Raw genomic sequence first — 25,902 nt, forward strand, 5'->3', positions numbered from 1 at the left:
CTAACAACTCCCACCTGCCTGACCTAACAACTCCCACCTGCCTGACCTAACAACTCCCACCTACCTGACCTAACAACTGACCTAACAACTCCCACCTGCCTGACCTAACAACTCCCACCTGCCTGACCTAACAACTGACCTAACAACTCCCACCTGCCTGAACTAACAACTGACCTAACAACTCCCACCTGCCTGACCTAACAACTGACCTAACAACTCCCACCTGCCTGACCTAACAACTGACCTAACAACTCCCACCTGCCTGAACTAACAACTGACCTAACAACTCCCACCTACCTTACCTAACAACTCCCACCTACCTGACCTAACAACTCCCACCTGCCTGACCTGACAACTGACCTAACAACTCCCACCTGCCTGACCTAACAACTGACCTAACAACTCCCACCTTCCTGACCTGACAACTGACCTAACAACTCCCACCCCCTGACCTAACAACTCCCACCTGTCTGACCTAACAACTGACCTAACAACTCCCACCTGCCTGACCTAACAACTCCCACCTGCCTGACCTAACAACTGACCTAACAACTCCCACCTGCCTGACCTAACAACTCCCACCTGCCTGACCTAACAACTCCCACCTGCCTGACCTAACAACTCCCACCTGCCTGACCTAACAACTGACCTAACAACTCCCACCTGCCTGACCTAACAACTCCCACCTACCTGACCTGACAACTGACCTAACAACTCCCACCTGCCTGACCTAACAACTCCCACCTGCCTGACCTAACAACTGACCTAACAACTCCCACCTACCTGACCTGACAACTGACCTAACAACTCCCACCTGCCTGACCTAACAACTCCCACCTGCCTGACCTAACAACTCCCACCCCCTGACCTAACAACTCCCACCTGTCTGACCTAACAACTGACCTAACAACTCCCACCTGCCTGACCTAACAACTCCCACCTGCCTGACCTAACAACTGACCTAACAACTCCCACCTGCCTGACCTAACAACTCCCACCTACCTGACCTAACAACTGACCTAACAACTCCCACCTGCCTGACCTAACAACTGACCTAACAGCTCCCGCCTGGCTGACCTGACAACTGACCTAACAGCTCCCACCTGCACTGACCTAACAACTGACCTAACAACTCCCACCTGCCTGACCTAACAACTCCCACCTGCCTGACCTAACAACTCCCACCTGCCTGACCTAACAACTGACCTAACAACTCCCACCTGCCTGACCTAACAACTGACCTAACAACTCCCACCTGCCTGAACTAACAACTCCCACCTGCCTGACCTAACAACTGACCTAACAACTCCCACCTGCCTGAACAACTCCCACCTGCCTGACCTAACAACTGACCTAACAACTCCCACCTGCCTAACAACTCCCACCTGCCTGACCTAACAACTGACCTAACAACTCCCACCTGCCTGACCTAACAACTGACCTAACAACTCCCACCTGCCTTACCTAACAACTCCCTCCTGCCTGACCTAACAATTCCCACCTGCACTGACCATGGACAGGAAGAGATGGGGTAATTGTTGTGGATGATGCTTGTAAGTGAGAACTGGATGATACAGATGTAATTTGGACCAGCGAATTCAGGGGTTCCCAATCCCGTGCCTGCGGGCGCCATGGCGCCCGCCGAACGATTCGTATGTGCCCGCCTCTCACTATTCGACAGAGACAGAATTTTTTTATAAACATTATTGAATAGTTGAAGGGGATGGAAATCGAAAGTTTGAGGGGAGGGGGGTGCAAATCGAAAATTTGAGGGGGTGGGGGGTGCAAATCGAAAGTTAGAGGGGGGGGGGGTACAAATCGAAAGTTTTGTCCCCGGGTGACGGGAAGGGTCGCTACGCCTCTGGAAAGAGTTTGTCGATTTAAAATAGGTGGTGCCCGCCACCCTACCGATATTTTAGAATGTGCTCTAGAGTCAAAGAAGGTTGGGAACCCCTAAGCTAATTAAAAAAATGCTGACAGGAAATTAAAAAAAACCACAAGAAAAAATAAAACAAAAAAAAACCCACTAATTTACGTTAATGATCATTTTTATGGAAGGCCAAAGTGTAAGGCAATTGTGTAACCTGGGTGTGAAAATCATAAAATTACTGACCAAATGGTACAATCAAACAGCTCTGAGATTGTGACACGCATTCAGTATAGAAATATCTAAAACATCTACTGGCCAAGGAAACAACATGTAGAGCACTGAACTGGACAGACAAGGGGAGAGCACCGACCTGTTTAAAAAAGCTGGAAACTGTAAGAGTCACAGGCCTGAAGTTATCAAGCCTCGAACCATAATCATCTGGGGACCAACTGCGGAACTTCTCATAGCCACTCCGCCCCCGGTCAAGAGAGCCCCGCCTACCAGTGGAAATGTCATCCTTTGACCTCTTGCGGAAACTGTCAAACTGGCTGGTGCTAGGCCCTGTCCTGCGATCTACACACCAGGCAAAAAAATCTCATCAGTAACATCATGTGACTGCTGGCACCACTTTAAAGCTATTTTGGTGGGAAAAGCTTGACATAAAATAGTCACAAACAATAAAAGCAGAGAAAACTTGAATCAAGCAAAATATAGGAATGTTTGTACTCCATGCTTAGGAAAAGGGATGATTAAACCATTTCTAAAACTCATTCCATTCAGTTGATTAAACTAAAAATGGACTCAATTGGTGTATTTAGTAGCCATACATGAGGCTTGAAAATAAATTGCTCAAAAATGTTAACCTACAAATACACTAAATAGATTTTTAAAATTTGATATACATTACATTTTCCAAAATAACATACATGATTTTAAAACATAATAGCAAACTTTTCCATGCTCCACGCCATCATTGCCTAGCCTAGACTGCAGTGTACATCAAGTGAGAGCCTGATATTTATGGAAACATTCCCCTAGCAGGAATGTACTGCCCTCTAGGCTGGTGCATCAAATATACAGTTAACATCTAGCAATATGGAAGAACCTCTGCAGCAGTAGAGAATCCTTGGGTCTGATAACAACTGTCATAAGACCAGCATGTTGGTACACAAGTCATTACACACCAACAAACATGCCACCAAGTCAATACATTGATTGCATGCCAAATTTTTTAGAAATCTTTTATTTACTTTTGGCAGGGAAAGGTTCAACACTAATTAAAAACTGTCCCCATCCTACCAAATGAATACAATAGAGAAATGTTCATGCTGGAAATGACATTATCATTTGGAGCAGGTACATAACACTTGACAAAATGGGTGCTAGACAGCTAATGGAAACAGGCATAAATAGCAGGAGTTGTCTCCCATCTCAGCTAGTCTTATACCTGTACTATTGACTTACTATCAACAGTATCTGTAGCCTCATATAGATAGGTGTTACAAGACTAACAACCTTTTGCTTTTACTTGCATTGCTATCTTGTTACTCTCTCGTAGACACAGTCAAGAGAAAGTCATTGCTATCTTGTTACTCTCTCATAGACACAGTCAAGAGAAAGTCATTGCTATCTTGTTACTCTCTCGTAGACACAGTCAAGGGAAAGTCATTGCTATCTTGTTACTCTCTCATAGACACAGTCAAGAGAAAGTCATTGCTATCTTGTTACTCTCTCGTAGACACAGTCAAGGGAAAGTCATTGCTATCTTGTTACTCTCTCATAGACACAGTCAAGAGAAAGTCATTGCTATCTTGTTACTCTCTCGTAGACACAGTCAAGAGAAAGTATTGTAATATCATGCAGAAATGAAATTTTAATAGTTTTTTGCCATTATAAGCCTCCCGACTGTATTGTGTACAGAATTTAACACCATGTGGTAATCGTGTCAAAATCTAAACCAACATTTTGTGAAATGTTCATGTTTTATAACCTTCCGGAGCTGGGAAGTTTCAGTTATGTTGACCACAGTTCATGTATAAGTATTATATCAAATTTGTAGTTTTCTATCAACTTTAAAGCAGTATCAGGTAACTAGAAATGATACATACTCTACTTCTGGTCTCTCAAAAGCTGATAATTTGAGTACCATTAAAGTTAGGAAGACTAAATGTCAAACATAAATGTTAGATTGAATGCAAAGGTTCCTTTCAACTTGCGTACAATTTTCAATAACAGGAAGTAGTATGTTGCTTTATATCCTTGGGAACATGATAACTTGAATAAAGCTTCAGTTAAGTAGACAAAATTTCAAATATAAGATCTTATACTTTAATTGCTCTTAAATTTTGAGTGACCTCTATACTTTATTTTTGGTTCTAAAATACAGATAACGTTTTATAATTAGGTAAAAAATCTTTTTCTCTTGATTAATTTGGTCAAATTTAGAAAGATCTCCTGGAAGTAGTTGTCTGTATTTCCAAAAACTTTTCACGTAGGTTCACTGTGACATAAAATGTGACTTAGAAGTTTATTTCCTTTTTTTTTTAAGTTTCTTTACAAACTTCTAATTTTCTGTTCAATTATGTACAAAATGTTTATGTTCATTTAGTGGTCAATTCTTTTTTCTACTCGATTCATTTCTATTTTTTTAAATTTAATTTAGAAATTAATTTAAAAAAACATTTCTAAGCCTGCTTGCACTGTAAGTGCCATTTCCCCTTACTGTTACAGAAGAATATACTGGAAAATTTAGGGGAGATCACTCCCACTTTATGTTTTATATAGAAGAGATCAAGCCACACCAGTGACAAAAAAGAATCACTATGTTGTCATATGCAGCTGTCCCTCATGCACACACACTGATAAGAAACCTACATCCACCAAATATTTGGCTAGCAGATAGAAAGGTTTATCTATACTACACAATGGTAGCCCATTATTTAGGTGCAATGAATGAGAATTGTGATTTAGTTAGCAAGAACACTAAACACCTGTCTAGTAGCTATAGTATAATCAGTCAGATCCATTATGAAAAGCTTTAACAAACTCTAAGTGAAATATACTGAAGATGGATCTAATTAAGAAAGACAATATGAACAGGTGTAATTGTCAGGAAGAAATATTAGTACATATGGTTTGAGTTAGCTAAATAAAAAGAGTGACTATAGGGGAGAGTTAAGCTATGTGCTAATGAAGATAGCTGTAGAAGATGTTAGTTTTCTACACTTGGACTAGCTAGTATTTGGTGGATACATCTAGCACACACTGATCAAAGAGAAATCTGATAGACATGAAATGTAAGGGACTTACCATTGGAACCTGCATCTAATGACAGAAGTTGATGATCAGATGAGGAGCTACCATTTAAAACACAATGCTCTACATAGTCATTAGACTAAAGGGTCAGTAATAAAAAACATCACTCTCTTGGGGGAGTGGGGGATGATGACAATGTGTGGCATTTGTTTGGGGGGGGGGGTTAAGAAATGGGAAATCACACAGTTGCAATTAAAACAGTAATTTTAACAGTTATTTTGTAATTTTTATAGATGTTTTCTCTTATTATGATTTTTAAAAATGAATCTACTTGGCCTAGCTAGATTGAAAATGATTTGGGACAAAATGATGTTTTGATTTTTGTGGACGGGAAAATTGAAGTGTGATATGATTTGAGTGGGTGTTGGGCTTTTTGTAACCCAGAGTAAAAAACTACATGCCATTTATGGACAACTCCTTAACATCAGACTGAATTGTATCATGTCAGACAGGAACGTTTCACACAATGACAGCAGACAGATACAACACAATGACAGCAGACAGATACAACACAATGACAGCAGACAGATACAACACAATGACAGCAGACAGATACAACACAATGACAGCAGATACAACACAATGACAGCAGACAGATACAACACAATGACAGCAGACATATAACACAATGACAGCAGACAGACACAATGACAGCAGACAGATACAACACAATGACAGCAGACAGATACAACACAATGACAGCAGATACAACACAATGACAGCAGACAGATACAACACAATGACAGCAGACAGATACAACACAATGACAGCAGACAGATACAACACAATGACAGCAGACAGATACAACACAATGACAGCAGATACAACACAATGACAGCAGATACAACACAATGACAGCAGACAGATACAACACAATGACAGCAGACAGATACAACACAATGACAGCAGATACAACACAATGACAGCAGACAGATACAACACAATGACAGCAGACAGATACAACACAATGACAGCAGATACAACACAATGACAGCAGACAGATACAACACAATGACAGCAGACAGATACAACACAATGGCAGCAGATACAACACAATGACAGCAGACAGATACAACACAATGACAGCAGACAGATACAACACAATGACAGCAGATACAACACAATGACAGCAGACAGATACAACACAATGACAGCAGACAGATACAACACAATGACAGCAGATACAACACAATGACAGCAGACAGATACAACACAATGACAGCAGACAGATACAACACAATGACAGCAGACAGATACAACACAATGACAGCAGACAGATACAACACAATGACAGCAGATACAACACAATGACAGCAGATACAACACAATGACAGCAGACAGATACAACACAATGACAGCAGACAGATACAACACAATGACAGCAGATACAACACAATGACAGCAGACAGATACAACACAATGACAGCAGACAGATACAACACAATGGCAGCAGATACAACACAATGACAGCAGACAGATACAACACAATGACAGCAGACAGATACAACACAATGACAGCAGACAGATACAACACAATGACAGCAGACAGATACAACACAATGACAGCAGACAGATACAACACAATGACTGCAGACAGATACAACACAATGACAGCAGACAGATACAACACAATGACAGCAGACAGATACAACACAATGACAGCAGATACAACACAATGACAGCAGACAGATACAACACAATGACAGCAGACATATAACACAATGACAGCAGACAGACACAATGACAGCAGACAGATACAACACAATGACAGCAGACAGATACAACACAATGACAGCAGATACAACACAATGACAGCAGACAGATACAACACAATGACAGCAGACAGATACAACACAATGACAGCAGACAGATACAACACAATGACAGCAGACAGATACAACACAATGACAGCAGACAGATACAACACAATGACAGCAGATACAACACAATGACAGCAGACAGATACAACACAATGACAGCAGACATATAACACAATGACAGCAGACAGATACAACACAATGACAGCAGATACAACACAATGACAGCAGACACAACACAATGACAGCAGACATATAACACAATGACAGCAGACAGACACAATGACAGCAGACAGATACAACACAATGACAGCAGATACAACACAATGACAGCAGATACAACACAATGACAGCAGACAGATACAACACAATGACAGCAGACAGATACAACACAATGACAGCAGACAGATACAACACAATGGCAGCAGATACAACACAATGACAGCAGATATAACACAATGACAGCAGACAGATACAACACAATGACAGCAGATACAACACAATGACAGCAGACAGATACAACACAATGACAGCAGACAGATACAACACAATGACAGCAGACAGATATAACACAATGACAGCAGATACAACACAATGACAGCAGACAGATACAACACAATGACAGCAGACAGATACAACACAATGACAGCAGACAGATACAACACAATGACAGCAGACAGATACAACACAATGACAGCAGACAGATATAACACAATGACAGCAGACATATAACACAATGACAGCAGACAGATACAACACAATGACAGCAGACAGATACAACACAATGACAGCAGACAGATACAACACAATGACAGCAGATACAACACAATGACAGCAGACAGATACAACACAATGACAGCAGACAGATACAACACAATGACAGCAGACAGATACAACACAATGACAGCAGACAGATACAACACAATGACAGCAGACAGATACAACACAATGGCAGCAGATACAACACAATGACAGCAGACAGATACAACACAATGACAGCAGACAGATACAACACAATGACAGCAGACAGATACAACACAATGACAGCAGACAGATACAACACAATGACAGCAGACAGATACAACACAATGACAGCAGACAGATACAACACAATGACAGCAGACAGATACAACACAATGACAGCAGACAGATACAACACAATGACAGCAGATACAACACAATGACAGCAGACAGATACAACACAATGACAGCAGACAGATACAACACAATGACAGCAGACAGATACAACACAATGACAGCAGACAGATACAACACAATGACAGCAGACAGATACAACACAATGGCAGCAGATACAACACAATGACAGCAGACAGATACAACACAATGACAGCAGACAGATACAACACAATGACAGCAGATACAACACAATGACAGCAGACAGATACAACACAATGACAGCAGACAGATACAACACAATGACAGCAGACAGATATAACACAATGACAGCAGACAGATACAACACAATGACAGCAGACAGATACAACACAATGACAGCAGACAGATACAACACAATGACAGCAGATACAACACAATAACAGCAGACAGATACAACACAATGACAGCAGACAGACACAATGACAGCAGACAGATACAACACAATGACAGCAGACAGATACAACACAATGGCAGCAGATACAACACAATGACAGCAGACAGATACAACACAATGACAGCAGACAGATACAACACAATGACAGCAGACAGATACAACACAATGACAGCAGACAGATACAACACAATGACAGCAGACAGATACAACACAATGACAGCAGACAGATATAACACAATGACAGCAGACAGATACAACACAATGACAGCAGACAGACACAATGTATGCTTGACAAATGGCATAAAGACAAACAAAACAAAGACACATTAACTTCCACATGTACAAGCTATTATTAAATGTACGTTTTACAACATGTATTGTTTATGTAGATATGAAAAATGTTCATACAACAAATTATTTGATTAATTGATGAATTTATCAGCTGAAGGCTCAATGTCCCTTTATTATAAAAAATAAATCTAAAAATTAAATGAAACAATGCTGCTTTTTTTTTTTAATTTCTGAAATTAAAAACTACTTTATGCACAAAAACTTGTGGAAAAACAAAACATCCACCAATTTAAGGAAACTAACAAAAGATTTTTTTAAAGTAAGAAAATAATGTAAGCAAACTATTTTAGTAGATTTAGCAGGGTACACAAGAAATGTATCTTCTTAAAGAATGAACCACTTGAGTTAAGCTAATGTTGGAGAAGTGGTGTAGGCAGTACACGTGTGAGTACCCTGGTGACTCACCTAGGCTTGCAGCTCGAGACATTTCATGCTCTGTTGTCTTCTCTACACTGGCCTCACGAGTTCTCTTCTCCACACTGGCTTCTCTCCCTTCCCTTCTCCCCTCCCTCTCCATACTGCCCCCATTGACTATGTTCATCAGATAGATGGCAGTCCAGGCAAAGGGCATGCGGTATTTGCCCAGTCTGTCACAGAACTGAACAGCTTGGCTTCTATACTTGTCTTCTTTTGATGCCTGAAACATACATAGTTAACTCATACACCAACACAGCTTGGCTTCTATACTTGTATTCTTTTGATGCCTGAAACATACATAGTTAACTCATACACCAACACAGCTTGGCTTCTATACTTGTCTTCTTTTGATGCCTGAAACATACACCAACACAGTTAGTCAAGTCACACACCAACACAGCTTGGCTTCTATACTTGTCTTCTTTTGATGCCTGAAACATACACCAACACAGCTAGTAAACTCATACACCAACACAGCTAGTAAACTCATACACCAACACAGCTAGTAAACTCATACACCAACACAGCTAGTAAAGTCATACACCAACACAGCTAGTTAACTCATACACCAACACAGCTAAAAAAGTCATACACCAACACAGCTAAAAAAGTCATACACCAACACAGCTAATAAAGTCATACACCAACACAGCTAAAAAAGTCATACACCAACACAGCTAATAAACTCATACACCAACACAGCTAAAAAAGTCATACACCAATCAATTACTGGTAAAATGGAGTAAAAATTGAACAAAAAGCTAACTGTTTGAGACTTACTATATCTTCTTTTAAATAAGGTTCAGCACATTCATTGATGTCACCCTGTTGTAGAACTTTCTCAAGCTGCAAATACAACATTGTCTTAATGTCATTTTACAACTCGCAAAAATACAACATTCTGTCTTAATGTCATTTCACAACTCATAAAAATACAATTTTTCTTTTTTTGCATCATCAAGCAGGTAAAAAAATAATATTCTAATATTTATGACTAGCAGATGCATAACTAGGTTTTTTATGTATGAGAGAAGGCCTTAAAAGGCATCTACATTTCACTCCAGTTGGCTTGTTTTAACTTTTAGACAAATTATTCTATAAAAAGGGGGGGCATTGTCCTAAAACTTGCTCCACAAGGTAAACATGAGGTGAAGGATATGTGATGCTGAAGATGGTATGACAGTACCTTGACAACAAGGAAAACATCAGGCGAAGGATATGTGATGCTGAAGATGGTATGACAGTACCTTGACAACAAGGAAAACATGAGGTGAAGGATATGGGATGCTGAAGATGGTATGACAGTACCTTGACAACAAGGTAAACATGAGGTGAAGGATATGTGATGCTGAAGATGGTATGACAGTACCTTGACAACAAGGAAAACATCAGGTGAAGGATATGGGATGCTGAAGATGGTATGACAGTACCTTGACAACAAGGAAAACATGAGGTGAAGGATATGGGATGCTGAAGATGGTATGACAGTACCTTGACAACAAGGTAAACATGAGGAGAAGGATATGGGATGCTGAAGATGGTATGACAGTACCTTGACAACAAGGAAAACATCAGGCGAAGGATATGTGATGCTGAAGATGATATGACAGTACCTTGACAACAAGGAAAACATCAGGTGAAGGATATGTGATGCTGAAGATGGTATGACAGTACCTTGACAACAAGGAAAACATCAGGTGAAGGATATGTGATGCTGAAGATGGTATGACAGTACCTTGACAACAAGGAAAACATGAGGTGAAGGATATGGGATGCTGAAGATGGTATGACAGTACCTTGACAACAAGGAAAACATGAGGTGAAGGATATGGGATGCTGAAGATGGTATGACAGTACCTTGACAACAAGGAAAACATGAGGTGAAGGATATGGAATGCTGAAGATGGTATGACAGTACCTTGACAACAAGGTAAACATGAGGTGAAGGATATGGGATGCTGAAGATGGTATGACAGTACCTTGACAACAAGGAAAACATGAGGTGAAGGATATGGGATGGTGAAGATGGTATGACAGTACCTTGACAACAAGGTAAACATGAGGTGAAGGATATGTGATGCTGAAGATGGTATGACAGTACATTGACAACAAGGAAAACATCAGGCGAAGGATATGTGATGCTGAAGATGGTATGACAGTACCTTGACAACAAGGAAAACATGAGGTGAAGGATATGTGATGCTGAAGATGGTATGACAGTACCTTGACAACAAGGTAAACATGAGGTGAAGGATATGTGATGCTGAAGATGGTATGACAGTACCTTGACAACAAGGAAAACATCAGGTGAAGGATATGTGATGCTGAAGATGGTATGACAGTACCTTGACAACAAGGAAAACATGAGGTGAAGGATATGTGATGCTGAAGATGGTATGACAGTACCTTGACAACAAGGAAAACATCAGGTGAAGGATATGTGATGCTGAAGATGGTATGACAGTACCTTGACAACAAGGAAAACATCAGGCGAAGGATATGTGATGCTGAAGATGGTATGACAGTACCTTGACAACAAGGAAAACATCAGGCGAAGGATATGGGATGGTGAAGATGGTATGACAGTACCTTGACAACAAGGAAAACATCAGGTGAAGGATATGTGATGCTGAAGATGGTATGACCAGGGTTCGTACTGCTTTTTGAAAATGAAATTCCAGACTTTTTCCAGACATATTCCAGACTTTTTTGGAAAAATTCCAGACTTTAGACATAATGTGTTAGCGAATAATTTTTAAAAAATTGATGCACTATTTGTACTGTCATTATAATTACTTATACTAAATTGACATTTATTTTAGGCAATTGAGCTATATTCATATTGAACTTTCTCTAACCAAATTGACAGAAAATCACTTTTCTAAGTTTGCCTACTCCACTCCACCTAAAATGTTAATAATTAAAATAATTGATTAAAATGGTGCAGCTATTTTGTTTTAAACATTAGACTTATATAATCTGTTCCTGATCTAATTGCTTATGTTTTCAATTAAACTATCATTAAAATGGTATTGCATAATAGTGAGAGTTAATTACTTTAAAGAATAATAATGTAATGTATTAATTTAGGTCTGCTCTTGTTAAGTAGCCTAAATAAATATAGGCTACTTGTAAAAAAATGTGGAGAAAAAAAAAAGCCACATCATTCACTGTTTGTGCTTATAGTAATAGCTGAGAAACGGGTCTGCAATAAAAAAAAAAGCCGGTATCCTCCCCCCCCCCCCCAGACACACACAACACGGTGAAGGGGTCACTGTGAGGTCATAGTAGTCTAGGCTTCAGTGTGCCTGTTTAATACGTCATAACATGAACTGTGCTGTGACTTATACACCCTCCCCCACCCAACGTACCAAGCAGTACCAACTACCCACTTGGGGTCACGGTGAGTTCACACAAGTGACCGATGTTACAAGGAGGGGTGGGGTAGTCTAACTTTAATCGTCAGCATTTGCAAAGATTTCAAAAACAGTTTAATGGAAGGTGGATTAAAATTAAAGGGGTCATCCCATTATGACGTACACATGGAGGGGGGAAAGGGGTCGGAAGATTTTGTGATTACATTCTAAAACAAACATAAAACGTGTATCTTGCGAGTAGAAAGTAAAATTAAGACGACTGTGCTGGTGTTTTAAAAACCATCACAGCATGTAAATAAAACACGGTATTTATATCTGCTCTAACATTATTGCAAGAGCGTGTCATCACACTTTATAAAACCCTCCTCCCGACTTTACGGAGTGTGACGTCATTTATGGACGACTCCTAAATAAAAATAGTACCTCTTTGTTAAGCTGAAGCAAACAGAAATACAGGTATGAACCCAAGGAGGCCTTGCGACTTATTAATCTTATAAATGCTAATATTAATCCGAAGTAAGTGAACGCGTGTGGACAGAGGGCGGGGGGGGGGGGGGGGGGGGGGTCTAAAATCCGAAAAATTGTTGTGTCATAAATGGATGACGCCTTACAGACTGATACATTATATCTAAACTACCACTCACATATCTCTCCCATAACTTTTTGTTATGACTGCCTGCATGCAAACTCAAACGATGAAAAAATAGCGGGTAAAAAATCGAGAGCCTAACAATTCTGAGGGCGATCATTCTTTCATTAAATGACAATTGTAAGTACTTGTAACACATTCACACGGTCAGTCGCGCCACAAAATATCTCTTCCCTCCCTCTCCCTCTTGTCCCAATGACGTAGTAACTGAGCATCCGCTTTTTTTCTGCGAACCAGCGAAAAACGTCACAACACAGTGTAAACCCGTGCGATAGCGCGGGGAAAAAATTGTAGTAAATTCACTTAAAAAATCGCAATTTTTTATTTGGAAAATAAGGACTACGAAGTTTTGTTACTAAAACTAGATTCCAGACTTTTTCCAGACTTTTAAAAAATCCAGCCCAAAAACTAGCGATTTTCCAGACTTTTTTAAGTCTTAAATTCACTTTTCTAAATTCAAGACTTTCCAGACTGCGTACGAACCCTGTATGACAGTACCTTGACAACAAGGAAAACATCAGGTGAAGGATATGTGATGCTGAAGATGGTATGACAGTACCTTGACAACAAGGAAAACATCAGGTGAAGGATATGTGATGCTGAAGATGCATGAGCGGCTGACTGAGGAGATGTCTGCATGACTCACATGACCACTGATGAGGCGTATGGTCTGGTCAGTGTTCAAATCAAAATGAAATGTCTCAGATATCTGTCAAGAGAAAACATTTGGTACAGATCAAGTACAAGTTGAGCTGGGTCAAGTGACTCTAATTAGAAAGGCGTGAGTAGTGCCAGTACCTTTTTCCTCTCTCTAGAATCATACAACGCCATGGAAACAAAAATTGGTTCAACATCCATCTCCAAACTGAAAATAAAGACTGGGTAGCATTACTTGTCTTCAAACTGAGTCACATAGTTGAGTTACAAAAATATATTCTCTAAACCCATTATTGACAATAACAGTTCAGGACATGTCAATGTAAAATATTTTTTAGGTTTTATATACATCAGCATATACAAAAATATGATGAATTACATATAATGATGAATTTCTCTACATGAAAAATCCAGGCTGAATATGAATGCCCTCATGACAAACAGTGTACAGTGTTGAGAACGTAGCCAATGTTATATCAATCAATACCTGTCACATGGTCAGACTGGAGAGAAAAATTATATAGTTGTACCCTCATCCTATGGGACGGAGTGGTCTAGCAGTAGTGAGCTGGACTGCTAACCCGTAAGTCTCCAGTTCGCATCCAAAGTCAGTAGACCGTCCCTGAGTCCACCCAACTCACGTTAGGGAGAGTAAAGGCGGTTGGGCATAGTGCTGACCACACTATCTCTTCATATGCCGAGGTCACAGAAACAAGTGAACTCTACTTCACTTGCCCCATAGACCGTCAGGTTTGAAAGGGAAACTTTACTTTTTTTACCCTCATCCTAAGGGAAACTTTACTTTTTTTACCCTCATCCTAAGGGAAACTTTACATTTTTTACCCTCATCCTAAGGGAAACTTTACTTTTTTTACCCTCATCCTAAGGGAAACTTTACATTTTTTACCCTCATCCTAAGGGAAACTTTACTTTTTTTACCCTCATCCTAAGGGAAACTTTACATTTTTTACCCTCATCCTAAGGGAAACTTTACTTTTTTTACCCTCATCCTAAGGGAAACTTTACATTTTTTACCCTCATCCTAAGGGAAACTTTACTTTTTTTACCCTCATCCTAAGGGAAACTTTACATTTTTTACCCTCATCCTAAGGGAAACTTTACATTTTTTACCCTCATCCTAAGGGAAACTTTACTTTTTTTACCCTCATCCTAAGGGAAACTTTACATTTTTTACCCTCATCCTAAGGGAAACTTTACATTTTTTACCCTCATCCTAATCAGCAACTAGTATATGCTGGTAGGGTGTAAATGTTGGTGTGTATATATATGTACATATATATATATGTACATATGTACATATATATATATGTACATATATATATATGTACATATATATATATGTACATATATATATATGTACATATGTACATATATATATACATATATATGTACATATATGTATATATATGTATATGTACATATATGTATATATATGTATATGTACATATATGTATATATATGTATATGTACATATATGTATATGTACATATATGTACATATATGTACATATATATATATATTTGTACATATATGTATATATATATGTATATATATATATATATCCTAATATATAAATGACAGACTGTCTTACTTGAGCTGTAAACACTTGACAAGAATTCTGTGGCCAAAATGTTCTTTAGGAACCTCAGGAGGACTTCTGCGCTCTACCACCTCTTCCTACAATAATCAACGCACAGAAGTAGACCATAACTCTACATACAACAGTAGACATATACCATTCACAATCCTCATAACTCTACAGTAGACATATACCATTCACAATTCTCATAACTCTACACACAGCAGTAGACATATACCATTCACAATTCTCATAACTCTACAGTAGACATATACCCTTCACAATTCTCATAACTCTACATACAACAGTAGACATAAACCATTCACAATCCTCAAAACTCTACAGTAGACATATACCATTCACAATTCTCATAACTCTACACACAGCAGTAGACATATACCATTCACAATTCTCATAACTCTACAGTAGACATATACCATTCACAATCCTCATAACTCTACACACAGCAGTAGACATATACCATTCACAATCCTCATAACTCTACTCTATGCTTGTTTCATACTTCCATATTTGCCCAAACTAGGAATAGCAGTTTTTTATGGTAGTTTAATACTTCCATATTTGCTCAAACTAGGAGTAGCAGTTTTTTAAGGTAGTTTCATACTTCCATATTTGCCCAAACTAGGAATAGCACAGTTTTTTATGGTAGTTTAATACTCCCATATATGCCCAAACTAGGAATAGCAGTTTTTTATGGTAGTTTAATACTTCCACATTTGCCCAAACTTGGAATAGCAGTTTTTTCACGGATGAAAAAAAGTCTTGATGGTAACGTGATTCTGAAGAGACTGGTCCAAGTGGGAAAATAATGTTTTATCAATGCTGTTTTCTAGTTGTTCTAACACTAACTAGTGCTTCATTTTTGTTACAAATTATTTCTGATCAATTGTTTTTTCTAAATTACAGCAATAAAATAGATGAAATTGAAACTAATAAATATGCCTCTGCTGTTGAATTGGTGTTTTTTTAATGTAACAAATACACTGAATTTTTTTAAAAAGTGGATCCATTTAAATGATTTTTAATTCAAGTATTAAAAGTTGTGTTTCGTTTTCATTTTTCTGTGATTAATATTATTTTTGTTAATTATTAATAAATTAATAGCCAATTGAATGAACTTCATACACAATAAACTTAGACCATTTTCTTGTAGAATGGTTTTTGTTTTATTTTTTTAACGTAGGTGGATAAAAAACTTAGACCATTTTCTTGTATAATGGTTTTTGTTTTATTTTTTTAACGTAGGTGGATGGCTTAAAATAATCTCTTTAAAAAAGTGATGAAGTTGAAAAATGAGTTGTCTTTTTTTTTGCCTAGCAGTATGAAAAGTAAAATTGTTTTTATGCCCAACCTGAATAGGGTTATTCTTAAAACTACGTGTATTATAAGACATTAACAGTAATACAACGTACAGCAAAATACATAAACTTGAACACAAAATACATAGGTTGAAATCTTCCTCTTATCTACATCAATTGACACAAGACATCTCCTAATGCACTTAGTGTGAATGAATGACAATAGAGAAAACTAAGAAAACAAACCTCGTCCTGAGGAGGGTACAAGCTGAAGATGTTGTCATAACGATTTTGCTGACGAATATTTTCATTGTTTCTATCAACTTCATCATATGTGATTCTATCAAACAAATTGGGCAGCAGGGTGTCGGCCTGGGACTGTTTGAGATCAAATATGGAGCTGGCCCAGCTGCCTCTGGGTGTCTCAGTCATGTGGATGGACTGGCGTTTGTTGGTGTCCTGCTAAGAGATGGTTACACATCACAAGACAAGCCCAGACAGCTGCTTTAATCCTTACCCCAAACATTTGTCACAAGCCCTGACAGCTGCTTTAATCCTTACCCCAAACATACATATCATTAAAAAATTCGAGTTTATGATACATGAAGCAAATGAAGTAGACTTTATCTGCTTCTCTGACCTTGACCTTGGAGGGATAGTGTGATTTACACCATATACAGCAGCCTTTACTTTCACTAATGTGTGTTAAGTACCCACTAAAGCTGGACACAGGGATGACCTTTGAACTCAAACACAAGAACTGAACTTGAGACGCTAGATCATCTAATCACCATAAACATCAATTTCATATTAATGTTCAAACAACTTATGTCTTACCTCCTCTCCCCGAAACTCTTCAACATCAATTTCATATTCATGTTGAAAGGTGTTGTGTTCTGGAAGGCGCTCTTTACTACATGCACTTGAACTGTAGCGTTGGTATCTTCACAAACAAGTAAGAAGCTATTCATAGCAAGATTACTTATACATTTAAGATCACTAGTAAATTTAAGATTTTTATCACATTTAAGATTACTAACACATTTTACAGCTGTGTGAAGAAATGGCAGTTTTTATACACAAAAACGGTAACAATTTAACTGTACAATATTAGAATAGAACCACTATAGTATTTACCACTATGGTGTCATACCTTCTAACAACTACAGAGTAGTCCGATGTATATCTGCGGACACAGTCTCTGACATGTGGGTCAACTTCAGACCTTTGGTGAAACAAAAAGACAATAGCAGTCAGTGCTTAAATAATAGTGTCCAATCCTACTGCAGTCAGTGCTTAAATAATAGTGTCCAATCCTACTGCAGTCAGTGCTTAAATAATAGTGTCCAATCCTACTGCAGTCAGTGCTTAAATAATAGTGTCCAATCCTACTGCAGTCAGTGCTTAAATAATAGTGTCCAATCCTACTGCAGTCAGTGCTTAAATAATAGTGTCCAATCCTACTGCAGTCAGTGCTTAAATAATAGTGTCCAATCCTACTGCAGTCAGTGTTTAAATAATAGTGTCCAATCCTACTGAAAAACACAAGCGTATCATACTCTGCTATTTGTTTTATTTTCTACTTTTCAGTACTTCATAGATAGTGAATTTGACTCTACCCTCCCTTCCACCCCCCCCCCCCCCTCGCGAAAGCAGCCGTCTGTGACGATAGTAACGGACAACAATGAAGCAGAACTTCTTACCTCTGCTTAGTTTCAAATCGTTTAAAAGCTAAATTATCTGCCCCTAATAGCCGTTACTAATTTTAACCCGGCTGTACGATTGTAAACATTCGAGGTGAACCTTAGCTCACCAGAATGGTGGGGGTGGTAGCTACACCTAGAGAGCAGGGTAGTAACGGCATGCAATTTTGTGGTGTCTCACATAGTCCCCATGAAGAGCTTTATATTAGATGGCTCCCAGTTTAAGTTAGTGGATACGCTTGATGTCTCAGTGTTCATTATCTGATTGGTTTAGTTTTAAAACTGCAGTATTTTAATGGTTGAGTGTTTGAAACTGTTAACTAAGTCAGTGGTTTGGTGTTTTAAAAAGTTAAAAAACAACACTGTTGCTTGAACTGTTAAAGATGTCAATGGTTTGTTGTTTGAAGCATTACAACTGTCAGTAGTTTGATGTTTGAAGTGTAACAAATGTCAGTAGTTTGATGTTTGAAGTGTAACAACTGTCAGTAGTTTGATGTTTGAAGTGTAACAAATGTCAGTAGTTTGATGTTTGAAGTGTAACAAATGTCAGTGGTTTGATGTGTGGAGTGTAACAATGTCAGTAGTTTGATGTTTGAAGTGTAACAAATGTCAGTGGTTTGATGTTTGAAGTGTAACAAATGTCAGTAGTTTGATGTTGAAGTGTAACAAATGTCAGTGGTTTGATGTTTGGAGTGTAACAAATGTCAGTGGTTTGATATTTGAAGTGTAACAAATGTAAGTGGTTTGATGTTTGAAGTGTAACAAATGTCAGTGGTTTGATGTTTGAAGTGTAACAAATGTCAGTAGTTTGATGTTTGAAGTGTAACAAATGTCAGTAGTTTGATGTTTGAAGTGTAACAAATGTCAGTAGTTTGATGTTGAAGTGTAACAAATGTCAGTTGTTTGATGTTTGGAGTGTAACAAATGTCAGTGGTTTGATGTTTGAAGTGTAACAAATGTCAGTGGTTTGATGTTTGAAGTGTAACAAATGTCAGTAGTTTGATGTTTGAAGTGTAACAAATGTCAGTGGTTTGATGTGTGAAGTGTAACAAATGTCAGTAGTTTGATGTTGAAGTGTAACAAATGTCAGTGGTTTGATGTTTGAAGTGTAACAAATGTCAGTAGTTTGATGTTGAAGTGTAACAAATGTCAGTTGTTTGATGTTTGGAGTGTAACAAATGTCAGTGGTTTGATGTTTGAAGTGTAACAAATGTCAGTGGTTTGATGTTTGAAGTGTAACAAATGTCAGTGGTTTGATGTTTGAAGTGTAACAAATGTCAGTGGTTTGATGTTTGAAGTGTAACAAATGTCAGTGGTTTGATGTTGAAGTGTAACAAATGTCAGAGGTTTGATGTTTGAAGTGTAACAAATGTCAGTATTGTCAGTGGTTTGATGTTTGAAGTGTAACAAATGTAAGTGGTTTGATGTTTGAAGTGTAACAAATGTCAGTGGTTTGATGTTTGAAGTGTAACAAATGTCAGTAGTTTGATGTTTGAAGTGTAACAACTGTCAGTAGTTTGATGTTTGAAGTGTAACAAATGTCAGTAGTTTGATGTTGAAGTGTAACAAATGTCAGTTGTTTGATGTTTGGAGTGTAACAAATGTCAGTGGTTTGATGTTTGAAGTGTAACAAATGTCAGTGGTTTGATGTGTGAAGTGTAACAAATGTCAGTAGTTTGATGTTGAAGTGTAACAAATGTCAGTGGTTTGATGTTGGAAGATTAACAAATGTCAGTAGTTTGATGTTGAAGTGTAACAAATGTCAGTTGTTTGATGTTTGGAGTGTAACAAATGTCAGTGGTTTGATGTTTGAAGTGTAACAAATGTCAGTGGTTTGATGTTTGAAGTGTAACAAATGTCAGTGGTTTGATGTTTGAAGTGTAACAAATGTCAGTGGTTTGATGTTTGAAGTGTAACAAATGTCAGTGGTTTGATGTTGAAGTGTAACAAATGTCAGAGGTTTGATGTTTGAAATGTAACAAATGTCAGTATTGTCAGTGGTTTGATGTTTGAAGTGTAACAAATGTCAGTGGTTTGATGTTTGAAGTGAAACAAATGTCAGTGGTTTGATGTTTGGAGTGTAACAAATGTCAGTGGTTTGATATGTGAAGTGTAACAAATGTCAGTGGTTTGATGTGTGAAGTGTAACAAATGTCAGTGGTTTGATGTGTGAAGTGTTACAAATGTCAGTGGTTTGATGTGTGGAGTGTAACAATGTCAGTGGTTTGATGTGTGGAGTGTAACAAATGTCAGTGGTTTGATATTTGAAGTGTAACAAATGTCAGTGGTTTGATGTTGAAGTGTAACAAATGTCAGTGGTTTGATGTGTGAAGTGTAACAAATGTCAGTGGTTTGATGTTTGCAGTGTAACAAATGTCAGTGGTTTGATGTGTGAAGTGTAACAAATGTCAGTGGTTTGATGTTTGAAGTGTAACAAATGTCAGTGGTTTGATGTGTGAAGTGTAACAAATGTCAGTGGTTTGATGTGTGAAGTGTAACAAATGTCAGTGGTTTGATGTTTGAAGTGTAACAAATGTCAGTGGTTTGATGTTGAAGTGTAACAAATGTCAGAGGTTTGATGTTTGAAATGTAACAAATGTCAGTATTGTCAGTGGTTTGATGTTTGAAGTGTAACAAATGTCAGTGGTTTGATGTTTGAAGTGAAACAAATGTCAGTGGTTTGATGTTTGGAGTGTAACAAATGTCAGTGGTTTGATATGTGAAGTGTAACAAATGTCAGTGGTTTGATGTGTGAAGTGTAACAAATGTCAGTGGTTTGATGTGTGAAGTGTTACAAATGTCAGTGGTTTGATGTGTGGAGTGTAACAATGTCAGTGGTTTGATGTGTGGAGTGTAACAAATGTCAGTGGTTTGATATTTGAAGTGTAACAAATGTCAGTGGTTTGATGTTGAAGTGTAACAAATGTCAGTGGTTTGATGTGTGAAGTGTAACAAATGTCAGTGGTTTGATGTTTGCAGTGTAACAAATGTCAGTGGTTTGATGTGTGAAGTGTAACAAATGTCAGTGGTTTGATGTTTGAAGTGTAACAAATGTCAGTGGTTTGATGTGTGAAGTGTAACAAATGTCAGTGGTTTGATGTGTGAAGTGTAACAAATGTCAGTGGTTTGATGTTTGAAGTGTAACAAATGTCAGTGGTTTGATGTTTGAAGTGTAACAAATGTCAGTGGTTTGATGTTTGAAGTGTAACATTTGTCACTGGTTTGATGTTTGAAGTGAAACAAATGTCAGTGGTTTGATGTTTGAAGTGTAACAAATGTCAGTGATTTGATGTTGAAGTGTAACAAATGTCAGTGGTTTGATGTGTGAAGTGTTACAAATGTCAGTGGTTTGATGTTTGAAGTGTAACAAATGTCAGTGGTTTGATGTTTTCAATGCCTCACCCTGGTTCTGGTCTGCTGGGTTCAAGGGTTCGACACTCTTTTTTAACTTTGTGAACTTGAATGTCATCCTCAGGATATAAGAGCAAGTCTTTGAATGGGTCTCTTTCCACCATACACTGGTTGTGTAGCACAAACTCTTCATAGTCCACAGGCTCAGGTGTGTCGTTCAATGGGACCTACAGTGACAGTTTATATCATTCAATGGGACCTACAGTGACAATTTATATCATTCAATGGGAACTACAGTGACAGTTTATATCATTTAATGGGACCTACAGTGACAGTTTATATCATTCAATGGGAACTACAGTGACAGTTTATATCATTCAATGGGAACTACAGTGACAGTTTATATCATTTAATGGGACCTACAGTGACAGTTTATATCATTCAATGGGAACTACAGTGACAGTTTATATCATTTAATGGGACCTACAGTGACAGTTTATATCATTCAATGGGAACTACAGTGACAGTTTATATCATTTAATGGGACCTACAGTGACAGTTTATATCATTCAATGGGAACTACAGTGACAGTTTATATCATTTAATGGGACCTACAGTGACAGTTTATATCATTCAATGGGACCTACAGTGACAGTTTATATCATTCAATGGGAACTACAGTGACAGTTTATATCATTTAATGGGACCTACAGTGACAGTTTATATCATTCAATGGGACCTACAGTGACAGTTTATATCATTCAATGGGAACTACAGTGACAGTTTATATCATTCAATGGGAACTACAGTGACAGTTTATATCATTTAATGGGACCTACAGTGACAGTTTATATCATTCAATGGGACCTACAGTGACAGTTTATATCATTCAATGGGAACTACAGTGACAGTTTATATCATTTAATGGGACCTACAGTGACAGTTTATATCATTCAATGGGACCTACAGTGACAGTTTATATCATTCAATGGGACCTACAGTGACAGTTTATATCATTCAATGGGAACTACAGTGACAGTTTATATCATTTAATGGGACCTACAGTGACAGTTTATATCATTCAATGGGAACTACAGTGACAGTTTATATCATTCAATGGGAACTACAGTGACAGTTTATATCATTTAATGGGACCTACAGTGACAGTTTATATCATTCAATGGGAACTACAGTGACAGTTTATATCATTTAATGGGACCTACAGTGACAGTTTATATCATTCAATGGGAACTACAGTGACAGTTTATATCATTTAATGGGACCTACAGTGACAGTTTATATCATTCAATGGGAACTACAGTGACAGTTTATATCATTTAATGGGACCTACAGTGACAGTTTATATCATTCAATGGGACCTACAGTGACAGTTTATATCATTCAATGGGAACTACAGTGACAGTTTATATCATTTAATGGGACCTACAGTGACAGTTTATATCATTCAATGGACCTACAGTGACAGTTTATATCATTCAATGGGAACTACAGTGACAGTTTATATCATTCAATGGGAACTACAGTGACAGTTTATATCATTTAATGGGACCTACAGTGACAGTTTATATCATTCAATGGGACCTACAGTGACAGTTTATATCATTCAATGGGAACTACAGTGACAGTTTATATCATTTAATGGGACCTACAGTGACAGTTTATATCATTCAATGGGACCTACAGTGACAGTTTATATCATTCAATGGGACCTACAGTGACAGTTTATATCATTCAATGGGAACTACAGTGACAGTTTATATCATTTAATGGGACCTACAGTGACAGTTTATATCATTCAATGGGAACTACAGTGACAGTTTATATCATTTAATGGGACCTACAGTGACAGTTTATATTATTCAATGGGAACTACAGTGACAGTTTATATCATCATTCAATGGGAACTACAGTGACAGTTTATATCATTCAATGGGAACTACAGTGACAGTTTATATCATTCAATGGGACCTACAGTGACAGTTTATATAACAGTTAAGAATACAGTTTCATGGGACCTACAGTGACAGTTAATATCATTTAATGGGACCTACAGTGACAGTTTATATCATTTAATGGGACCTACAGTGACAGTTTATATCATTCAATGGGACCTACAGTGACAGTTTATATCATTCAATGGGAACTACAGTGACAGTTTATATCATTTAATGGGACCTACAGTGACAGTTTATATCATTCAATGGGACCTACAGTGACAGTTTATATCATTCAATGGGAACTACAGTGACAGTTTATATCATTCAATGGGAACTACAGTGACAGTTTATATCATTTAATGGGACCTACAGTGACAGTTTATATCATTCAATGGGACCTACAGTGACAGTTTATATCATTCAATGGGAACTACAGTGACAGTTTATATCATTTAATGGGACCTACAGTGACAGTTTATATCATTCAATGGGAACTACAGTGACAGTTTATATCATTTAATGGGACCTACAGTGACAGTTTATATTATTCAATGGGAACTACAGTGACAGTTTATATCATCATTCAATGGGAACTACAGTGACAGTATATCATTCAATGGGAACTACAGTGACAGTTTATATCATTCAATGGGACCTACAGTGACAGTTTATATAACAGTTAAGAATACAGTTTCATGGGACCTACAGTGACAGTTAATATCATTTAATGGGACCTACAGTGACAGTTTATATCATTTAATGGGACCTACAGTGACAGTTTATATCATTCAATGGGACCTACAGTGACAGTTTATATCATTCAATGGGAACTACAGTGACAGTTTATATCATTTAATGGGACCTACAGTGACAGTTTATATCATTCAATGGGACCTACAGTGACAGTTTATATCATTCAATGGGAACTACAGTGACAGTTTATATCATTTAATGGGACCTACAGTGACAGTTTATATCATTCAATGGGACCTACAGTGACAGTTTATATCATTCAATGGGAACTACAGTGACAGTTTATATCATTTAATGGGACCTACAGTGACAGTTTATATCATTCAATGGGACCTACAGTGACAGTTTATATCATTCAATGGGACCTACAGTGACAGTTTATATCATTCAATGGGAACTACAGTGACAGTTTATATCATTTAATGGGACCTACAGTGACAGTTTATATCATTCAATGGGAACTACAGTGACAGTTTATATCATTTAATGGGACCTACAGTGACAGTTTATATTATTCAATGGGAACTACAGTGACAGTTTATATCATCATTCAATGGGACCTACAGTGACAGTTTATATCATTCAATGGGAACTACAGTGACAGTTTATATCATTCAATGGGACCTACAGTGACAGTTTATATAACAGTTAAGAATACAGTTTCATGGGACCTAAAGTGACAGTTAATATCATTTAATGGGACCTACAGTGACAGTTTATATCATTTAATGGGACCTACAGTGACAGTTTATATCATTCAATGGGACCTACAGTGACAGTTTATATCATTCAATGGGAACTACAGTGACAGTTTATATCATTTAATGGGACCTACAGTGACAGTTTATATCATTCAATGGGACCTACAGTGACAGTTTATATCATTCAATGGGAACTACAGTGACAGTTTATATCATTCAATGGGAACTACAGTGACAGTTTATATCATTTAATGGGACCTACAGTGACAGTTTATATCATTCAATGGGACCTACAGTGACAGTTTATATCATTCAATGGGAACTACAGTGACAGTTTATATCATTTAATGGGACCTACAGTGACAGTTTATATCATTCAATGGGACCTACAGTGACAGTTTATATCATTCAATGGGACCTACAGTGACAGTTTATATCATTCAATGGGAACTACAGTGACAGTTTATATCATTTAATGGGACCTACAGTGACAG

At 37.8% G+C, this 25,902-nt stretch overlaps 1 protein-coding gene across 4 annotated transcripts in view; it reads right to left on the bottom strand.

Moving 5' to 3' along the window:
• The window catches only part of LOC131957339 (dedicator of cytokinesis protein 7), a 114,678-nt gene that overhangs the window by 85,786 nt on the left and 2,990 nt on the right, over window positions 1-25,902 (bottom strand). For 2 of the 4 annotated variants that reach the window (XM_059322097.1, XM_059322077.1), the window contains exons 3-13: window positions 22,048-22,223; window positions 18,096-18,167; window positions 17,780-17,885; window positions 17,189-17,404; window positions 15,636-15,721; window positions 14,165-14,231; window positions 13,926-14,075; window positions 10,121-10,186; window positions 9,329-9,560; window positions 5,180-5,194; window positions 2,241-2,443 (exon numbers count right to left, since the gene is read on the bottom strand). In XM_059322097.1, the coding sequence (XP_059178080.1) occupies window positions 2,241-2,443; window positions 5,180-5,194; window positions 9,329-9,560; window positions 10,121-10,186; window positions 13,926-14,075; window positions 14,165-14,231; window positions 15,636-15,721; window positions 17,189-17,404; window positions 17,780-17,885; window positions 18,096-18,167; window positions 22,048-22,223 (1,389 nt within the window). The remainder of the gene's footprint in view (window positions 1-2,240; window positions 2,444-5,179; window positions 5,195-9,328; window positions 9,561-10,120; window positions 10,187-13,925; window positions 14,076-14,164; window positions 14,232-15,635; window positions 15,722-17,188; window positions 17,405-17,779; window positions 17,886-18,095; window positions 18,168-22,047; window positions 22,224-25,902) is intronic. The other 2 variants (XM_059322082.1, XM_059322091.1) reach the window with 2 other exon arrangements.

The sequence above is a fragment of the Physella acuta genome, unplaced genomic scaffold, assembly GCF_028476545.2.
Source record: "Physella acuta isolate Inbredline_101_S28 unplaced genomic scaffold, ASM2847654v3 ptg000081l, whole genome shotgun sequence".
Lineage (NCBI taxonomy): Eukaryota > Metazoa > Mollusca > Gastropoda > Physidae > Physella > Physella acuta.